General features: G+C 40.4%; 1 protein-coding gene across 21 annotated transcripts in view; it reads right to left on the reverse strand.

Annotated features, from left to right (window-relative positions):
- Positions 1 to 599: 599 nt before the first annotated feature.
- The window catches only part of LYPLA1 (lysophospholipase 1), a 51,936-nt gene continuing 30,493 nt past the window's right edge, over positions 600 to 22,042 (reverse strand). For 4 of the 21 annotated variants that reach the window (XM_065519230.1, XM_005563325.4, XM_073998816.1 and 1 more), the window contains exons 3-9: positions 20,248 to 20,273; positions 17,406 to 17,453; positions 16,381 to 16,451; positions 9,555 to 9,628; positions 6,875 to 6,976; positions 5,251 to 5,427; positions 600 to 2,333 (exon numbers count right to left, since the gene is read on the reverse strand). In XM_065519230.1, the coding sequence (XP_065375302.1) occupies positions 2,280 to 2,333; positions 5,251 to 5,427; positions 6,875 to 6,976; positions 9,555 to 9,628; positions 16,381 to 16,451; positions 17,406 to 17,453; positions 20,248 to 20,267 (546 nt within the window). In that variant the 5' untranslated portion in view covers positions 20,268 to 20,273 and the 3' untranslated portion in view covers positions 600 to 2,279. The other 17 variants (XM_065519225.1, XM_005563320.4, XM_065519233.1 and 14 more) reach the window with 10 other exon arrangements.

The raw sequence follows: 22,042 nt of genomic DNA on the forward strand, positions 1-22,042 counted from the left end.
GTGAATACTACATTACTAAAAACTCAGGCCGGGCGCGGTGGCTCAAGCCTGTAATCCCAGCACTTTGGGAGGCCGAGACGGGTGGATCACGAGGTCAGGAGATCGAGACCATCCTGGCTAACCCGGTGAAACCCCGTCTCTACTAAAAAATACAAAAAACTAGCCGGGCGAGATGGCGGGTGCCTGTAGTCCCAGCTACTCTGGAGGCTGAGGAGAATGGTGTAAACCTGGGAGGCGGAGCTTGCAGTGAGCTGAGATCTGGCCACTGCACTCCAGCCTGGGGGACACAGCGAGACTCCGTCTCAAACAACAACAACAACAACAAAAAACAAACAAACAAACAAAAACTTCTTAAATAGGTAGAAACACTGAAAACCAAATTTGGGAAATTATTTTTTAGCCAATTAAAACTGAGTAATATGAGATTATTTCTTATGCCTGGTTCCATTCTAAGTCAACCACAACATCATAACATCATCAAAATTTCTCTCTGAATATATATTCTTTTAAGTACATTGTTATTTTCCTTCTTTTCATTATAGACATTCATTCCAAGTGTTAACATTCCAAATATTAAAATACTCAAAGTCACAGAAAAGTCAGAATTACATTTTATTTCACATTGATAGAAACCATGAAAAACATTTACATTTTCCCATGTTACAGCACATTTCAACGGAATATTTCTTGCCATAAATAATATTTTGCTGATTTGTAGAACTGAAATAACAGTTTATGTTCTTCAAGGTAAAGAAAAATGACATAGTAAATGATTGTTTAAAATTTTAAAATCCAGACATAAACATATGGCTTCATTATTAACATCCCATATAGTCCATTACTAAGTTATTTCCATTATCGATTAGCACCCATTTATAAAGATGCATTCTTAATATTGTTTTGGTCAGCTGGAATACAGCAGAAAAATTAACAGAGTTCAGAAATATCAAGCATACATTTTTGCTACATATTAATCTGTATGGTAACTACATTTTATGTATAGGGTTCTGACTAGCCTTTATTACCCATAGTTTGTTTTCAAATAATTTTTATCAGTAATCTGGAAATTTTGACAATTTAAAATGATTGCTATTTTTATGTCTGCACGAAAAATTAATACAAAAAATAATTTGACTAAAGTGAAAATTTCAAATAAGTCCACTGGCAGATTAAAATAAAGCAAAAAATTACAATAGATTCCTCATCTTCTATAGTAGTTGGTTTCAAACATATGTACAAAGTAAACTGTATGCTATGAGGAAATGAAATCATCTTAGAAGTTAGTTTTTAAGATCAGTCTTAAAGATATCTCAGAACATACTAGAATATGATCTAAGTATTCTTTCAGTTGTTTACAGAAAAATAAAACCATAGAATATTCCTGTTACCTGGGTTGAAGATCCTAATAGCTAGGTGTAAATTTGGATAAGGTACAGTAATTTGAAATAAGTAGTGCATGAAGTTTTAATGTCTGGTTTCTCTATAAAGCATAAATAGATTTTAAATACTGTATATCTGTGACCCAGAATGTCAAATTATAGCATGTATTGACAGCAGCTGTCTATGGCAGAGAGGCAATACTTGGTCTGCTATGAAGAACAATAAAGAAAAAACAAACTTTTTTTTTCTTGAGAGAAAAGAGTATTAAATAGAAATAATATCAGGGAAAATAAAAGCCTGGTCCCCAAATAAAAGGGCCATTAATTGAAGAGAACAATATTATTCTTTCTTGACAATGAACAGCATTATCCCTATTATTAGAAATAATGTAATACCACCTCATTCTTATTATGCATTACAATCATTATGTATATATGAACACATACATAAAAATACAGACACTGCATGGTGACTAAGCAATTTTGGAGTAAATCCATAGACTAAGTCACAGCATGCATAAATTGTTTATACCTTAACTGCTCATTTCTACCTGAACAAATTGTCATTAAGCATACTGCTAATTTTCAAATGATGTAATAAAAAATCTGGTGGCAGTACTGTATTATTTTGCTGAATTACATTTGAGAAAAAAGAAGCTACCTGCTTCATCTATTTTAATATAGTAGATTCTGGATCTTCTTATAAGAATACATGTATAGAAACTTAAAAGATCATACATTTCTCATGAGGAGACATTATTTGATCTGTGTCACTGGCGTGTATTTGCAAAACATTTTAACACTGCAAAACATTAGAAATTTGAAGACTGGGCATGGGAAAAGGTTTATACTCTACTACAATGATGCTGGTGTACTTCTACACAAGGCCTCTTAGTGACGTCAATCAATTGGAGGTAGGAGTTTATCAATGAATTGCTTGACATCCATCATTTCCTGTTTGGAATAAAGTAATTTAATAGGTAGGTAGTTATATAAGTCAAATTAAATTCCCACTAAAATGCCACTAATCAAATCTATGGTGTGCATAGTTAAGGTGAAATCACAGTTCTACTACAATTAAATAAGAGATAAAAGAGAAATGAGGCTCCAACAGAAATTTCAGAACATTTCCTATCATGATTTTTTTACACTGAAATTACAGCTCCCATCCAGTATCTAGTTCTGCATCTTCCTATACTGGAAGAAAATAAAGACACTGGCGGGGGGCGGGCAGGGAAGTTTAGAAGCGATGGTACCTATACTGAGAAGTCTCAGTAAGTGTACAATTACTGACAACTAAGTATGAGTGACAAAGCAGAGCTTCTACCATTCTTTAAATTGAATTACATGCTAAATCCATAGCATTAACTATTTTCTATTTTGTGTCTTTCATAAGGAATTACACACAACTAACCATTTGATACAGAGCATGTACCTAAGATGTTCCTGGGAAGATATGAACATTAATATACCAAAGATTTATCATAGAAGAAACCTTCTCCTCTTAGCCTCTTGCACTTGGTTCAGTTTTTTCACCTCCCTCAAACTCACTTCTGACTATTAGCTCTTATATTTCAAGGCCTTACTTAGCCTCACAGTGCCAAGTGTTAGCAATGCAGCTAACCTTCAGCCTTGTAATTTAGTCACTCAGAAAAGAGCCCCGGTATGAAAGTGTTCTATTTCACAATACTCTGAAGTCCCAAAGAGTTTCCTGTGAGATCACCTCCCATTATCCTACTTCTCCTCATCTTCTGCTCCTCATTCAGTCCAGAGTCATCGTAGACTCATCTATGGAGCTTTTATGAAGCTCCAGGGTATTTGTGATGCAAAGCCCATGAGGAAAACAGCTGCTCTAGAGACGTTCAGTCCCTCTTGCACAAATTAAGGGTTCCAGGACTTCCCCTGCCCTCCCTTTTCTGGATTCAACACTGTAATACTCTATGTCAGTAGGGGAACACCCTAGATTCCCAGGCACCCTTGTCTTTCTGGATAAATCATATTACCACTTCTTTCTCCGTCCCTAAAGTAAATGATTTTTAACCAGGCTGAGTGGTTGTAAAACTGTCAGTGTGACTGTCTCACCAGGAATCAATTTTTATTTTAGGTCTTTTCAAGCCTTCAAACGTACCCAGGTCTCCGGCCTCTTTCATTCTATCGAGTGACTGTACCTCCTATTTGACTGAAAAGTTAAGCACACCTAATATGAGCTCCCAAGCACTCTCTTCTCTCTCTCCACCTCCTGTTTACACTCATCCATCCTTCCTCCATTTTTTTTGGGGGGGGGGCTCTCACTCTGTCACTCAGCCTGGAGTGCAGGGTGCCAACATGGTTCACTGCAGCGTCAACCTCCTGAGATCAAGTGATTCTCTCGCCTCAGCCTCCAGAGTAGTTGGGACTACAGGTGCCCACCACCTCACCCAGCCCGTCCTCTTCTATCTTGATTGAAAATGGTTTTCTCCTCTTTTAAGGCAAGCACTATACATCTCAGGACTTAATTCTATTCTATGATCCCTCTGAGAATGCCTCTATCAATTATCATTTTACTGCATCTTCTTCCTCCCTACCTCCACTCATACGTCTTTCTCTGATCCCACTGAAGAACAGATTTCCTACTCTTCTCCCTCTTTACCAAAACTTTTTTAAAAGGTCTATGTATGTTGCCTCTGCTTCCTCATTTCCCTATCCACTTCACACAATCCTTTGCATTTTGGCCTTATCTACCCAAACATCCAAGGTCACAGGTGGCTTAATACTGGATACTTTCTTCCTAACCTATTTCTCCTTAATCCTTCTTTGGAACACATTACACATCTCCTTCCCACTCTGAAATTCTCTCCTCCCATACTCTCAACACCCAACTCCTTTTCTCATTAGGCTAAACTTTAACGTGTCCCCTAAAGTTCTATCCCTGAGCTTTTTTTCTTATGATGCTTTCTCAAGATAATTATTCACTGATCAATTATATTAGTAATTATTTCAAATCTCCATTTCCAGGCTTGAACTTCAGACAAGTATTTCCAACATCCTATTTTGATATTGTGGGGGCACATCGATCTCAATACATTAAACTCAGTATTATCTCCTTCCTTTACTCTAAAACTGTTTCTTGCACCTACTTTTTATGATGGCATCAGAGCTAGAAATCTCAGGCCCTTTTGATACTTTCTTGGTTACTACACCCCAAAGATGAATCTCTAAATCCTACTGGATCACCTGTCTCTAGAATGTAGATCAGATCACATCTCACTTCAACCAAAAACACTGACGCTTCCTGTTGCCTAGAGAGTAAGTCCCTTCTCAGTACAAAGAGTCCCTGTTCCCTATGTCTTCTGTCCTATGACACCCAGCTTTTCCTAAGACTCCAGTCAGACTGAATGGCTTGCTTTTCCTGTCCTATAGTTCTTTCTCTGCACATTTGCTATTCAAATCCCACCATTTTTCAAAATCTAGCTGTTTCATCATGGTCTCAGTGCCTCCTAAGATAAAATTAATCTCTTCTCAGTTTTTCAGGGCACCTTTTGTTATTTTCCAAGGCCACTTTTTAAAGCTTCTAATACAATGTATATCACATCCTGCTATCCATACAGTTACTTAGACATGCATCTTTCTATTAAATTTTAATTTACCTTAAATTTTAACGAAAGGGAATGTTTATTATTCATCTTTGAATTATGTACAATGTTGTGTATAATAGCCAATCAATAGATACTTGTTGAATTAAGTTGAATACACTCTCATCTAATGACCTAACTTATGACTCAATATGAATTAGCTCATTTAAATCCCCAAGCATTCAAATGTTACTTTCCTTGAAAATATTACATGAAAAAAGTTGCAAATATGGCGCTGACCACTGCTTCCAGACACCTACCTGTTGACATGAACTGTGCATCATACCTTCATAGGTTTTAAAGGTCACATTGACTGGATTCACCAATGTTTTTAGTTTTTCAACCGTAAGAGAACCAAACATCAGGGGAACTAAAGGGTCACAATCCCCGTGGCACTGGAGAATAGAAATATCTCTATTAGCACCACCGACAGGACCCTGCAAAAAGCAAAAGAAGAAATAGTATTATTTTTGTAAAAGTATAGGACACTATGCCAGGCATTTAAAATTGTACACAAATATGCATATATGTAACATATTAGAAGTTATATTTGGCCAAAAAAAAAAAATTTCTTCCATCCATATACTCACAACATCCCTTTGACTTCTATAGGCTGTATGATCACCTTGCTTCACATTATGTTATCTTTCCAATGAATGAGTTCCTTGAAGCAGATTACATATATGCTTTTTTGTTTTGTTTAGTTTTTTTGAGACGGAATCTTGCTCTGTTGCCCAAGCTGGAGTGCAGTGGCATGATCTCGGCTCACTGCAACCTCCGCCTCTCAGGTTCAAGCAATTCTCCTGCCTCAGCCTCCTGAGTAGCTGGGATTACAGGCACATGCCACCACACCCAGCTAATTTGTTTGTATTTTTTAGTAGAGACAGGGTTTCACTGTGTTACCCACAGGATGGTCTCGATCTCCTGACCTTGTGATCCACCCGCCTCAGCCTCCCAAAGTGTTGGGATTACAGGCGTGGGCCACCGCGCCCGGCCAAGCAGATTATATTTTAATCCATCTTTATATTTTCAGCTTTTTTTTTTGTTTGGTTGGTTGTTTTAGTACTTTGAGTTGCTGTTTTATTCAGCTATTTTTTTTTTTTTTTAAAGGCAGGGTCTTGCTCTGTCACCCAGGCTGGAGTGAAGTAGCACAATCGTGGCTCACTGCAATCTCCACCTCCTGGGTTCAGGTGATTCTCATGCCTCAGCCTCCTGAGTAGCTGGGATTGTAGGGGTGCACCACCACGCCCAGCTAATTTTTGTATTTTTAGTAGCTATTGGGGTTTCACTATGTTAGCCAGGCTGGTCTCGAACTCCTGACCTGAGGCGATCCACCTGCCTCAGCCTCCCAAAGTGCTGGGATTACAGGCGTGAGAAACCGCACCTGGCCTAAAAATAAGTATTATTTCTATGTGTTAAAAAGAGTCCTCATTTTCATAAATATCCTAAAATGTATCAAATCCTTCTAAGATTTATGACAATAAGGTTTCTTTCTAATTCCATTCTATGTACTCCACAATAAAGACAGTATAGCATACAGAGATAAGGCCTAGTAAAACATCACACAAGTCTAAGAAAATTCTTTTTTAAAAAAGGATGAGTGCTGAGGACTTGGTGATGGTGATGTGTCAGTGTAGTGTCACTGACTGCAGCAAATACATGGCCGTGGAGGTGGGGATGCTGATGGTGGGAAGGCTGTGCATGTGTGGGGACAGGAGGTAGACAGTAACTGTATTTTCTGCTCAGTTTTGCTGTAAATTTAAAACTTCTCCAGAAAATAAAGTTTATTAATAAAAAAAAAAACCAAGATGACTTTATCTCCAACATTATCTGCTAGCTACCTTTAGCTCAGTCATCTCATGTTGAGTGCATCAACCAAGTTACCTGTGGAAAGGAAGCCCGAAGTGGAAGCCAACAACTGAGTGCAGTGACACCTGCTAGTTTCTGCTGCGTGGTAAGGGCAGTATATAAAGATAAAGCTCCTCCCTGAAAAGACAAGCAGGGAAAGTCAATGGAACACACATGCTTGCCTACAGCAATTTAGGGAATTTCTTGTTACTAATGATATCCATAGAAAAATCAAACTCGGTGGCTGATGTCAAATCAAATCAGGCAAAGAGCGGAAATACAAACACACCCCACTGTGTCCTAAAGGACTCGGTTCTACACCAGAGAACATACAGACTTCCTTTCTGACGAGACATAGTTTGTACTATGGGAAACTGCTGCACTTACAACATGCCTTAGGAATATTCTGAATTTATATTTTCTCCTTTGCAGAGTTTAAAGCATAAAATCCAATCTTGTCTTAAATTGGTATTACTTAGTTTTTTCTTTTCTTCTTTTTTTTTTTTTTTTTGAGACGGAGTCTGGCTCTGTCACCCAGGCTGGAGTGCAGTGGCGCGATCTCGGCTCACTGCAAGCTCCGCCTCCCGGGTTTACGCCATTCTCCTGCCTCAGCCTCCCGAGTAGCTGGGACTACAGGCGCCCGCCACCTCGCCCGGCTAGTTTTTTGTATTTTTTAGTAGAGACGGGGTTTCACCGTGTTAGCCAGGATGGTCTCGATCTCCTGACCTCGTGATCCGCCCGTCTCGGCCTCCCAAAGTGCTGGGATTACAGGCTTGAGCCACCGCGCCCGGCCTCTTCTTTTTTTTTTTTTGAGATGGAGTTTCAAACACTCGTTGCCCAGGCGGGAGAGCAATGGTGTGATCTTGGCTCACCACAACCTCCACCTCCCACGTTCAAGTGATTCTCCTGCCTCAGCCTCCCGAGTAGCTGGAATTACAGGCATGCACCACCACGCCTGGCTACTTTTGTATTTTTAGTAGAGACAGGGTTTCTCCATGTTGGTCAGGCTGGTCTCAAACTCCTAACCTCAGGTGATCCGCCTGCCTTGGCCTCCCAAAGTGTTGGGATTACAGGTGTGAGCCACTGCGCCTGGCCCTTAAATTGGTATTACTTTCTAAATGAGAATTTAAGATAGTAAGAACTATTTAGCAGACAGCTTCAGAGTATCTGCCTACCTAGCTCACAACACCCTGCATTCTGGAAGCTGCACTCCTGCCACCATCCAGGAGCCCCATCACTTTGACCATGCCCATGGGTTACTGCAACACATGAGTACACGAAAGCCTTTCACATCCCAGGCAGTGATGTTCTTTCTCCTGGCACTGTGGAAATGGGATTCGGTGACCACCAGTCACTCTCTGTGTGGCTACACCCATAACATGTAAATTCAAGAGCTGGAAAAGCTATAGGCTGTAAAAGCCAAGATGGCCAACTGTTTATGGAAAGGTAAACGAAGCAGATAAGCAAAGAAACAAGAGATGAGAGATGGTGAGCAAGGCGCGACTGCTTTTCAATTCCTAGCTACTTCCTGAGGCCCTGCCTCATTTTCCTCCGTAGTTTCCTTGATAAGATGCCATAGACTCATCATAGCTTACTCCTTGCTTGAGGTATTGAGCTGTTTTCTATATACTGTAATGAATGAATATCAAATATACAGATTCCCACATGAACTTGTTATTCTGGATCATTATTATTATTATTTTTGAGACAGAGTCTCAGCTCTGTTGCCTAGGCTGAAGTACAGTGGTGCGATTTTTGCTCACTGCAACCTCTGTCTCCTGGGTTCAAGTGATTTTCCTGCCTCAGCCTCCAGAGTAGCTGGGATTACAAGTGCGCCCCACCATGCCCAGCTAATTTTTGTATTTTTAGTAGAGACGGGGTTTCACCGTGTTGGCTGGGCTGGTCTCAAACTCCTGACCTCAAGTGATCTGCCCACCTTGGCCTCCCAAAGTGCTGGGATTACAGGCGTGAGCCACTGCGCCTGGCCTGGATCATTAATTTTTGTCCCTGTGTTTATGTCACAATGTGTATTACAGTATACATTATCTGTAAGTTTCAACAAACACCAAATCAATAACACCTTTTCACTATATTGTATCAACAAATCTTTGTATTGATTCTATCTTCTAAATAAGTTCAGAATTCTGACATCTCCCTAATTAAGGTAATTCGAACACTAAGTTGCTAACTTGGAAGATTTACAGATGAGAAGTTAGAGCATCTGGGGACTGGTTCCACGGCAAACAGCTTACAAGCCGCAAGGTCTGTATGAGGAAGCTGTGTCTGTGGAGGGAATACAGAAAGCAAGGGAAAAAGTACAGAGACGAAGAAAGATGCCAAAAATAAACACCACATATTTATACCTAAAACCTGTAATATGTGAAGGTAAAGGGAAGAAATTCTCTTGTCTTCCACTTTACTGTTCCTATCAGTAGTCTCCTCCTAGAGAGGGGACTCATGCCTTGTGCTTTCAGAGTTCTAATTAATTAAAAGGATACACTGTGTTAACTTAGAAATTTAATTACTTGTGTATTATAGTTATTTTAAGAAGAAATTAATTAGTTCTAGTACATTCAAACTTAAACATTAAAGGTAAGTGTATCAGTCAAGATTTTACAACATCAAAAAAGACTACTCCATAGAAAGGATTAATGCAGCACAGACTTCTAGATAAGTATACTGATGGTACTGACATTCCACTTAAATTTTATCTTACCTGAGAAAACCCTCCCAAAATAATTCTGTTAGAAGGAATGCCATTCTTCACTTCTTGATCAATCAAAGCTTTTACTAAAAACAACATGAAAGTTAGTCAGCAATACTTTCAGAGTTAAGCCCACTGATAAAATTTAAATTAGGAAAAATTAATAATAGAAAAGCACAATTACTTTTAAGGCAGAAATGGTGAAAAATTCAAAGCACTTCATTAAAATACAAAATTAGAATGTATTTTCATATGCCAACAGACAACAATGTGAAAAGGAAATTTTAAAAAAATCCAATTTAAAATAGTCACACATAAAATTAAATAGGAATTAACCAAAGAAGTGAAAGGTCTCTATAACGAAAACTATAAAACACTGATGAAAGAGGACAACAAAAAATGGAAAACAGATTCCATGTTCATGGATAAGAAGAACCAGTAACAATATTGATTGTTATTGTTCATGAATTCTTCTAATCCATGAACATGGAATATTTTTCCCACACTACCCAAAGCAATCCACAGATTCAATGCAATCTCTATGAAAACACCAAAGACAATCTTCACAGAAAGATAAAAACCATCCTAAATATTTATTTTATTTTATTTTATTTTATTTTATTTATTTATTTATTTTGAGACAAGTCTCACTGTCACCCAGGCTGGAGAGCAGTGGCGCGATCTCAGCTCACTGCAAGCTCCACCTCCTGGGTTTACGCCATTCTCTTGCCTCAGCCTCCCGAGTAGCTGGGAAGCTGGGACTACAGGCGCCTGCCACCATGCCTGGCTAATTTTTTGTATTTTTAGTAGAGACGGGGTTTCACCATGTTAGCCAAGATGGTCTCGATCTCCTGACCATGATCCACCCACCTTGGCCTCCCAAAGTGCTGGGATTACAGGCAGGAGCCACCGTGCCTGGCCCCCTAAAATTTATATGGACTCACAAATGACTCAGAGTAGCCAAAGCTATCCTAAGCAAAAATAATAGAACTTGAGGAATCACATTACTTTACTTCAAATTATAATACAGAGCTATAGTAACCAAAACTGCATGGTACTGGCATAAGAACAGACACACAGACTAATGGAACAGAACAGAGAACCCAGAAACAAATCCACACACCTACAGTGAATTCATTTTCGACAAAGGTGTCAAGAACATACACTGGGGAAACGACAGTCTCTTCAATAAAAATGGTGCTGGGAAAACTGGATATCCAAATGGAGAAGAATAAAATTAGACCCTATCTCTTGCTGTATACAAAAATCAAATCACAATAAACAATTAAATCTAAGACCTCAAACTATGAAACTGCTACAAGAAAAAATTGGAAAAATCTCCAGGACATTGGTCTGGGCAAAAATTTCTTGAGAAATACCCCACAAGCACATCCACCAAAGCAAAAATGGACAAATGGGATCACATCAAGTTAAAAAGCTTCTGCACAGCAAAGGATACAATCAACAAAGCAAAGAGACAACCCACAGAATGGGAGAAAATATTTGCAAACTACCCATCTGACAAGGGATTAATAACCAGAATATATAAGGAGCTTTAACAACTCTATAGGGAAAAATCTAATAATCTGATCAAAAAAATGGGTCAGGCTGGGCACAGTGGCTCATGCCTATAATCCCAGCCCTTTGGGAGGCCGAGGAGGGCAGGTCACGAGGTCAAGAGATAGAGACCACCCTGACTAACATGGTAAAACCCCATCTCTACTAAAAATAAAAAAATTAGCTGAGCGTGGTGGCACGTGCCTGTAGTCCCAGCTACTCGGGAGGCTGAGGCAGGAGAATCACTTGAACTTGGGAGGCGGAGGTTGCAGTGAGCCAAGATTTCACCACTGCACCCCAGCCTGGCAACACAGCAAGACTCCATCTCAAACAAAACAAAACAAAACAAAACAAAACAAACAACCACCACCAAATGGGCCAGAGATCTTAATAGACATTTCTGAAAAGATGACATAAAAATGGCAAACAGGCATATGAAAAGGTGGCCAACATCACTGATAGCCAGCAAAATGCAAATCAAAGCTACAATTAAGTATCATCTCACCCTAGTTAAAATGGTTTTTATTCAAAAGACAGTTAATAACAAATGCTGGTGAAGATGTGGAGAAAAGGGAACCCTCATACACTGTTGGTGGGAAAGTAAATTAGTACAACTACTACGGAGAACACTTTGGAGGTTCCTCAAAAACTAAAAATTGAGCTACCATATGATCCAGCAATCCCACTGGATATATACTCAAAATAAAGTATCTTTCTTTTATCTACATTTGGGTATGTATCTTTTGGGATATATACCCAAAAGAAAGGAAATCAGTATACTGAAGAGATATCTGCACTCCCGTGTTTGTTGTAGCACTGTTCCCAATAGCCAAGATTTGGAAGTAATCTATGTGTCCATCAACAGATGACTGGATGAAGAAAATGTGGTACATATACACAATGAAGTAGTATTCAGCCATAAAAAAAGAATGAGATTCAGTCATCTGCAACAACACAGATGGAACTGGATATCATTAAGTGAAATAAGCCAGACACAGAAAGACAAACATTGCATGTTCTCACTTTTTTGTGGGATCTAAAACTAACTGAACTCACAGACACCGAGAGTAGTAGAAGTATGGTTATCAGAGGCTGGAAGGGTAGTGGGGGGCTGGAGGTGAGGTACAGACAGTTAATGGGTACAAAAAAAATAGAGTAAGACCTACTATTTGACAGCACAATAGGGTGACTATAGTCAATAGTAACTTAGTGTACATTTAAAAATAATTTACAAGAGTGTAAATGGATTCTTTGTAACTCAAAGGATAAATGCTTGAGGGGATAGACACCCCATCCTCCATGATGTGCTTATTTCACATTGTATCCCTGTATCAAAACATCTCACATACCCATAAATATGTACACCCACTATGTACCCACAAAAATTGAAAATAAAAAAATAAAATTCCCATTAAATATTTTAACAATAGTTCTTTCTCCCAAGAGATGGATTCTTAAAAAATTAATAGTTAATTCTGCTCATATATATCCCATGTTTCTCTCTTCAATGAACCATAGGCATTCATACCTAAAAGTTGTCATTTTAAAATTGTACGTAGTTAAGTGTTTAAAATCATTCACTCTATTGTTTTAAAAAAATCACAGAATTGGGCAGGCACACAGTGGCTCATGCCTGTAATCCCAGCACTTTGGAAGGCTGAGGCGGGCAGATCAACTTGGGCCAGGAGTTTGAGACCAGCCTGGCCAACATGGTGAAACACCGTCTCTACTAAAAATACAAAAATTAGTCGGGCGTGGTGGCACAGACCTGTAGTCTAGCTACTTGGGAGACTGAGGCAGGAGAATCACTTGAACCTGGGAGGTGGAGGTTGCACTGAGCTAAGACTGCGCCACTGCACTCCAGCCTGAGCAAGAGAGCAAGACTCCATCTAAAAAAAAAAAAAAAAAAAAATTACAGAATCAATCTCTTTTGCTCGCGCTCACTCTCTCTCTCTGTCTCTCTCTCTCTCTCAAAACAAGGTCTCACGCTGTTGCCTGACCTCCCAGGCTCAAGCAATCCTCCCACCTCAGACTCTCAAGCAGCTGGGGGGCCACAGATATGTGCCACCACGCCCAGCTAATTTTGTTTATTTTTTGTACAGACTCTTGCCCAGGCTGGTTTTGAACCCCCGGGCTCAAGTGATCCTCCTGCCTCAGCCTCTCAAAGTGCTAGGATTACAGGTATGAGCAACATCCTTTGGCCTCAATCATCTTTCACCTAAGGGTAAGGGCACTATGTACCCCCAACTATGTAACCTGAGCACTGTCTTCTTTGCTCAGTAGCACACTCTCTTTTGTTCTTTCTTTCCTGGCTGAGTCTGATTCTAATTCTCTCCAGTGAGTCATCACTTCATAGAGGAAAGAAGTAACAAGTATTTCATGGGCCAACTCTACTGTTAGGACAGAATTTTTCATTCTGGAACTCATGAGGCCCACGTATCTTCTTCACAGGCCCCAGGCCCTCCCTGTTTTCCACAGCGTCTAACTCTTACTCTCATACTTTTGTTGTCTATTATTTTCAGACAAAATCCTAACTCTAGGATTCTAACTTTAAACTACTTTTTGATAATCCCCTAAGTCAGTGTTGTTGGTTTGACATTCCCAGATATCTCACATCTTTTGAATGTATTTTCTTTATTTTAAAGACCTTAAAGAGTTCTTTTAAAACAAAAGGGTTGCACCCAATGGCCTGTGTCTGTAATCCCAGTACTTTTGGGGAGGATCACCTGAGGGTAGGAGTTTCCCACCAGCCTGGACAACATAATGAGAATTCGTCTCTACAAAACAGTTTAAAAATTAGCCAGGCATGGTGGCACATGCCTGTAGTCCCAGCTACTCAGGAGTTGAGGCGGTAGAGTTGCCGGAGACCAGGAATTTGAGACTGCAGTGAGATATGATCACCAACTGTACTCTAACCTGGGCAATAATCTCTAAATAACAGTCTCTAAACAATAGTCTCTAAATAACTGATACACTATGTAAATAAAAAAATTACCAAAAAGCAGAACAATTCACAGCCAGCCTGTCTCACCATTGCTGTCCACATCCACCTACACCCACCCACACTCAGGAGTCACCAAACAGATTTTCCTGAAAGCAATCCCACTCCTCGCATTATTATACTTGTCAATATTTCAGTACACACGTGTAAAAGAAAAGCACATTCCTGTGCACTTCTTTCTTTCTTTCTTTTTTGAGACGGAGTTTCGCTCTTATTGCCTGTGCTGGAGTGCAACGGTGGGATCTCAGCTCACTGCAGCCTCTACCTCCTGGGTTCAAATGATTCTCCTGGCTCGGCCTCCCAGATAGCTGGGATTACAGGCAGGAACCACCACACCCGGCTAATTTTGTATTTATAATACAGACGGCGTTTCTCCATGTTGGTCAGGCTGATCTCGAACTCCCGACTTCAGGCAATCCGCCCGCCTCCGCCTCCCAAAGTGCTGGTATTACAGGCATGAGCCACTGCGCCCCGCCTCCTGTGCATTTCTTAAAAATAGACACATCCTAGTAAGTTAGCGTTCTGTTTCCCCTCCGAACAAATGGAATTACCATAATCATAAAGGAGATGGACTACTAACCAGAGACCAGACTTTCGAGGTTTTGTAAAGCAGAGCTAATACTTCACAGGGGTGTCAAATGAGGTGCTCCATAAAAAACACCTAGCTTCTAAACAGTTACGTGCTCAATCAGTGGCACCTGTTATTATTACCACACTAAAATTAACAACTTTTTTTTCTGAGACAGAGTCTCCCTCTGTCGCCCAGGCTGGAGTGCAATGACACAATCTCAGCTCACTGCAACCTCCGCCTACTGGGTTCAAGTGATTCTCCTGCCTCGGCGTACCGAGTAGCTGGGATCATAGGCACCTGCCACCATGCCTGGCTAATTTTTCTGTATTTTTAGTAGAGACGGGGGTTTCATCATGTTGGTCAGGCTTGTCTCGAACTCCTGACCTCAGGTGATCCGCCTGCCTTGGCCTCTCAAAGTACTGGGGTTATAGGCAAGAGTCACCACACTCAGCCACATTTTCACTGTTTCTTATCATTATACTCATTATATCATTATTTTCACTGTTATTCTAAGTCTCTTTAATGAAGACAACTGGCCAAAACTATTTTTTTTTTTTTTTGAGACGGAGTTTCATTCTTGTTGCCCAAGCCAGAGTACAATGGTGCAATCTCAGCTCACTGAAACCTCTGCCTCCTGGGTTCAAGTGATTCTCCTGCCTCAGCCTTCTGAGTAGCTAGAATTACAGGCGTGTGCCACCATGCCCAGCTAATTTTTTTCAGTAGAAACGGGGTTTCACCATGTTAGCCAGGCTGGTCCCGAACTCCTGACCTCAGATGATCTGCCCACCTCAGCTTCCCAAAGTGCTGGGATTACAGGCATGAGCCACCGCGCCTGGCCGGCCCAACCTATTAAACATTCTGTTGTTTTCTCCATTTTTCTACGTAAATCAAAGCAAAACTATTATATGTCTGAGAGAGTTAAAGCTTGATAAATGCAATTTTTCCCCATCCACTTCATCTCCATTGCCCATACTCAAGTGAGTCCATGTGGACCCTGTGGCAAACAAGTAACAGAGTGACCAGAAAGGAAAACAAGCCTGGGCAACATAGGGAGACCCTGTGTCTACAAAAAAAAAAAAAAAAAAAAAAATTAAAAACTGGCTGGGCATGGTGGTGTGCGCCTCTGTGGTCCCAGCCTACTCAGGAGGATGAGGTGGAAGGGTTGCTTGAGTTCAGGAGGTCAACGCTGCAGTGAGCTTTGATCACGCCACTACACTCCAGCCTGGCTGACAGAGCAAGACTCTCTCTGGGGTGCAGGGAGTGAAAGGAAGGAAACAGCAGTGCCTCCTGAGATTAGATAAATGTGGAATTTTTTTCTTTTTTTTTCTGAGACGAAGTTTCGCTCTTGTTGCCCAGGCTGGAGTGCAGTGAGGTGACCTCAACTCACTGCAACCTCCACCTCCCAGGTTCAAGCAACTCTCCTGCCTCAGCCTCTCAACTGGCTGGGATTACAGGCGCCAACCACCATGCCCAGTTAATTTTTTGTATTTTTAGTAGAGATGGGGTTTCACCATGCTGGCCAAGCTGGTCTCGAACTCCCGACCTTTAGGTGATCCACCCACCTCCACCTCCCAAAGTACTGGGATTACAGGCGTGAGCCACCGTGCGTGGCCCAAATGTGTAATTTTTAACCAGTACCGATATGATTACTGAATCTACTAAAAGCATTTAAGAACACTTTTGGCTTCATAAACATTTTCTGTACTTACTATTTTCTGCTGCCTGTTTAATCCCAGATTCATCCTCCTGTGAATCTGGTGAAAGCCCAATAATATCAAACCTGTAAAATAAGGCAAAATCTTAAAAGAACCATTTGATTCTAAGAAAATCCATTATTGTAGTAAGTATATTTTACTCCATTCACGGTAGCTTGGATTAAAAGGCTAACCAGAAATATTCTTTTTTATTTTATGTTGTTTTCCTTTTCTTTTTTGTTTGAGATGAAGTCTCACTCTGTTGCTCAGGCTGAAGTGCAGTGGCATGATCTCAGCTCACTCCAGCCTCCCCCTCCCAGGTTCAAGCGATTCTCCTGTGTCAGTCTCCTGAGTAGATGGTACTACAGACGTATGCCACCACACCTGGCTAAATTTTGTATTTTTAGTAGAGAAGGGGTTTTGCTGTGTTGGCCAGGCTGGTCTTGAACTCCTGACCTCAGTTATCAGCCTGCCTCAGCCTCCCAAAGTGCTGGGATTACAGGTGTGAGCCACCATGCCTGGCTAAAGTCATCGTTTTTTTAACAGACCTGATGGTAGGAGTCTCAGAGAACAGTTAGGAAAAATCATAGTCTGGAAGTAGCACATAGGAACAAAAAACTGACCCTACTTTCTGACAGTAAAGTGCAGAGGGAATGTGAGGGTATCTTCAGAGGGCTGGAAGGGAAGCGGTTTCCTTAAAAACAACCCAGACAGGCAAGAAATTGGAGGCTGTGGTTTAATAGGGGTCATTCGAATGTTGGGTTACTAAAACCAACAAAGGTTTATCAAGCAGCAGCAGATATTCTCCCACATTATTTTTATCCAAACATTCTCTCCTATTTCTCTACCTGTATGTACAGCTCCTTAAGTTTACCCCTAAATCTAGAGTATAAAAATGTAAATAAAGAAAGGTTAAGGTTAACTATGCAACTTTGCAATTTAAAAAACAGCTAAATAAAAATTGCTGTACACAAAAGCATTTCTGAAAACATTAAATCAGTAATATAATGTTCTTATTGAATAAGTAAATTCTTACTTACCATGAAGGCATAGCCATGTTCATATTTAATGTAACAGGCCTAACAGGCCTACATGGAAAAGAAAAAACAAAACAACAAAATCAGAATAACAACGCATAAGAACTGATAAATTCCATTAATCAAAAACAGATAATTACTTGAGACCTACACAAAACTATATGCTAGTTTTAACATATGAACTGTTTTACTTCATCCACACCTGTACAACTCTGCTTTCCATGCCCCTCCAAATGTGTTCTGAAGACAGAGCAACAGCAACAAAGGACGAAGTCTGACAAATATATTTTCCTTCTCAACACCCTTACTTACTACCTTTGACTTCTCAGACATGAGAAGAGAAACCAGAAACCAAGACAGTTGGAAATGTATAAAATACGAGATTCTGGTATGGGGCTAAGGACAATGAGCGATTTATTACACTGATACCGGAGCATCAATTCTCATATGCTCAGATTACACTTTTGTTAATTTTCTAGTTCTTAGCTATGTACTCGCTTGATTAAGAGACCTCTAAATAAATAAGGGAAATCCAAAATTTGCCTAAGTGCCCACTATAGCCAATTCAAGTCTGTGATTAAAAATATGCTAGATAATCAGAATTTGGCTCCATTCAAACAAAAGAAAAATAAACACACTCTAACTACATCTCACCACCTTCCTCCTGATTCATGAAGTCCACCTTAGAGGTTAAAACCGTATCAAAATTTATTTGAGAATACAAACTTCCCTATGTTGGGAAACAGCCTTTTAAAGCAGTTCAACTTAGGGCAAATATCAATATCCATTCCAATGTAATTAAGAATTCTGGGCCGGGCCGGGCGCGGTGGCTCACGCCTGTAATCCCAGCACTTTGGGAGGCCGAGGCGGGCGGATCACGAGGTAAGGAGATCGAGACCATCCTGGCTAACACGGTGAAACCCCGTCTCTACTAAAAATGCAAAAAATTAGCCGGGCGAGGCGGCGGGCGCCTGTAGTCCCAGCTACTCGGGAGGCTGAGGCAGGAGAATGGCACGAACCCAGGAGGCGGAGCTTGCAGTGAGCCGAGATCGCGCCATTGCACTCCAGCCTGGGCGACTAAGCGAGACTCTGTCTCAAAAAAAAAAAAAAAAAAAGGATTCTGGGCCGGGCGGGGTGGGTGACGCCTGTAATCCCAGCACTTTGGGAGGCCAAGGTGGAAGGATCACCTGAGGTCAGGAGTTTGAGACCAGCCCGGCCAACATGGTGAAACCCTGTCTCTATTAAAAACACAAAAAATTAGCCAGGCATGGTGGCAGGTGCCTGTAATTCCAGCTACTCGGGAGGCTGAGGCAGGAGAATCGCTTGAACCCGGGAGGCAGAGGTTGCAGTGAACTGCGATTATGCCACTGCACTCCAGCCTGGGCGACAGAGAGACTGTCTCAAAAAAAAAAAAAAAAAAAAAGAAAGAAAAAGAGTAAAAAGAATTCTGTCTCTTGCTTGAGCAGAATGAGAGGACATAGAGACCCTAGCCGCAGTATTCACTGTAGCTTACAGAGGTAAGACAGACCCTGTATTTCAGGATAAAAAGAGGACGAAATGTTTTCTTAACCAATCTTCTCAGCTATTGTTCTTCTTCCCATTCCCTCTTTCATGTTCATCTATCTGTCCCAACTCTACTGCTACTACCACTTCTGGGAATGAATTACTAACCGATATGAGTATGTCCAATCCCTTCTTGTCTTCTCCATGGTGATTGCTTCTCAGCAACCTTTTGACCTAAATTAAGCGTGTCCAATCATTTGGTTTCCCTGGTCTACATTGGAAGAAGAATTGTCTTGGGCCACACATAAAAATACATTAACACTAACAATAGCTGATGAAGTAAAAAATAAAATTGTATTTAAAAATAGCAAAAAAAAAAAAAATATATATATATATATATATATATATATATATATATATCTCATAACATTTTAAGACAGTTTACTAATTTGTTGTATTGGGCTGCATTCAAAGCTGACCTGGGCCACAGGTTGGACAAGCTTGACCTAATGTGCCAATCTTATTGATCTTCTAAGTTTGCTCAAAACTTACTAATTTCTTTTTGACATCCACAAATACTTTCAGAGCCAGAATTCAAAACCAAACCTATCATATTCCAAAGTCTGTGCTCTTTCCACAGTACATCAACATTGCCCCAAATGATAAAATTAAAGAGTGTTTTCAACATAATAAAGATTTCTCATAAATCTAACAGGTAAATCCCCTTCAGAGATACCCTAGGGATATCCTAGAACTTTATAGATATTTGTACATCTAAAATAATTTTTCTGGGAGGCCAAGGCAGGTAGATCACTTGAGATCAGGCGTTTGAGCCTGGCCAACATGGTGAAACCCTGTCTCTATTAAAAATACAAAAACTAGCTGGGTGTGGTGGCACACACCTGAAATCCCAGCTACTCTGGAAGCTGAAGCAGGAGAATCACTTGAACCTAGGAGGCGGAGGTTGCAGTGAGCTGAGATCACACCACTGCACTCCAGCCTGGGTGGCAGAGTGAGACTCTGTCTCAAAAATAAATAAATTAATTAATTAAATAATTTTTCTGGTCTTAAGTTCAGCTGACTTCCAAGACAGCAATCTTTTAAATTGCTTAACAAAAGAGAAAAAGAGAAAAAAAAAATTTAAGAAACATTTTAAAGAAATTCTACTAATCTTTATTTTTAAACAGAATATTTAAAAAATAAAAATTAACTATATTCAAATACTTTTCTGGAAGGATAAAGCAATCACAATTGCTCCTCTCCAGACTCTGAATCACAAGTCTGAAGATCAGAAATACTCACGCATGCGGGCAGATATATTTGATATGTGAACTTCTGATACCTGCAAAGGCTTCTGCCCATCCGTGCCTGGTGGAAAAATCATTTGAATAATGCTATTAGATACTGTTTTAAATTCCAATAAGTTAGTAGCAGAAGAGTACTTTAAAAAACTGTGAAGATAAATGTTAAATCCTAAAAATATGTTTTTTTTGTTTGTTTGTTTTGTTTTTTTTTTTTGACGGAGTCTCACTCTGTCGCCCGGGCTGGAGTGCAGTGGCGAGATCTCGGCTCACTGCAAGCTCCGTCTCCTGGGTTCGCACCATTCTCCTGCCTCAGCCTCCTGAGTAGCTGGGACTACAGGCGCCCGCCACCACGTCTGGCTAATGTTTTCTATTTTTTAGTAGAGACGGGGTTTCACCATGTTAGCCAGAATGGTCTTGATCTCCTGACCTTGTGATCCACCCACCTTGGCCTCCCAAAGTGCTGGGATTACAGGCATGAGCCACCGTGCCCAGCCTAAAAATACCTTTAAAATGTGGGCCCTCAATACTATTAAAACAACACCCTGAATCTAAAAACAACCCAACAGCTGTTATTTAAGTTTTACCTAGGGATAAAGATGATTTCTCAGATTTCTGAACAGCAATGTGTGCCCCTTCAGATATTTCCACAGGGCTTCACAACTTCCAAAATATAGATATATTTTTAAAATATCTTTATACAATGTATTTATAAAGTAGGCAAGACAAATAAGATAATTAACATTTTACATAAAGAAACAAAGCCTTGGCTGGGTGCAGTGGCTCACGCCTGTAATCCTAGCACTTTGGGAGAGTGAGGCAGGCAGATCACCTGAGGTCAGGAGTTTGACACCAGCCTGCCCAACATAGTGAAACCCCATCTCTACTAAAAATACAAAAATTAGCCGGGCATGGTGGCGTGTGCCTGTAATTCCAGCTACTCAGGAGGCTGAGGCAGGAGAATCGCTTGAACCCAGGAGGCAGAGGTTGTGGTAAGCCGAGACTGTACCACTGGGCAACAGAGCGAGACTCCATCTCAAAAAAAAAAAAGAAAAAGAAAAAGAAAAAAGCCTCAGATAAATAAACTAAATCAGTTGTCTAATATCTCTACATGCTTACTACACTATTTAAAAACAGTAACTTTCACCCGGGCACAGTGGCTCATGCTTGAAATCCCAGCACTTTGGGAGACTGAAGCAGGCGGATCACTTGAGGTCAGGAATTCAAGACCAGACCAGCCAACATGGTGAAACCCCGTCTCTACTAAAAATACAAAAACTAGCTAGGCATGGTGGTGCATGCCTGTAATCCCAGCTACTCAGGAGGCTGAGGCAGGAGAATCGCTTGAACGGGGAGACAGAGGTTGCAGTGAGCCGAGACTGCACCACTCTACTCCAGCCTGGGCAACAGAGTAAGACTCCATCTCAAAATAAATAAATAAATAAGTAAATAAAACAAAAACAGTAACTTTGGCTGAGCATGGTGGCTCATGTCTATAATCCCAGCACTTTGAGAGGCTGAGGTAGGAGGACAGCTTGAGACCAGGAGTTCAAGACTAGACTAAACAATATAGTGAGACCCACTCTACAGAAAACTTAAGAAAAAAAATGTTTTTAATCCAGCAACTTTATTTCTTCATGTGTACATGTTCACATACATACATGTTCAAAGCAGAATACAGAAAGATTGAAAAACTATAAATAATCAAATCCTTCTAGCCAAGAATAAACAGGTAATTTTCTGATGCATTTCCTTCGGATTTTTCCCATGCATGTCAATTAAGGAATAGATGCATACAGTTTCCTGCTTATATTTACATTTGGCCACATACTTGAT

This window comes from Macaca fascicularis, chromosome 8 (genome assembly GCF_037993035.2).
Source record: "Macaca fascicularis isolate 582-1 chromosome 8, T2T-MFA8v1.1".
Lineage (NCBI taxonomy): Eukaryota > Metazoa > Chordata > Mammalia > Primates > Cercopithecidae > Macaca > Macaca fascicularis.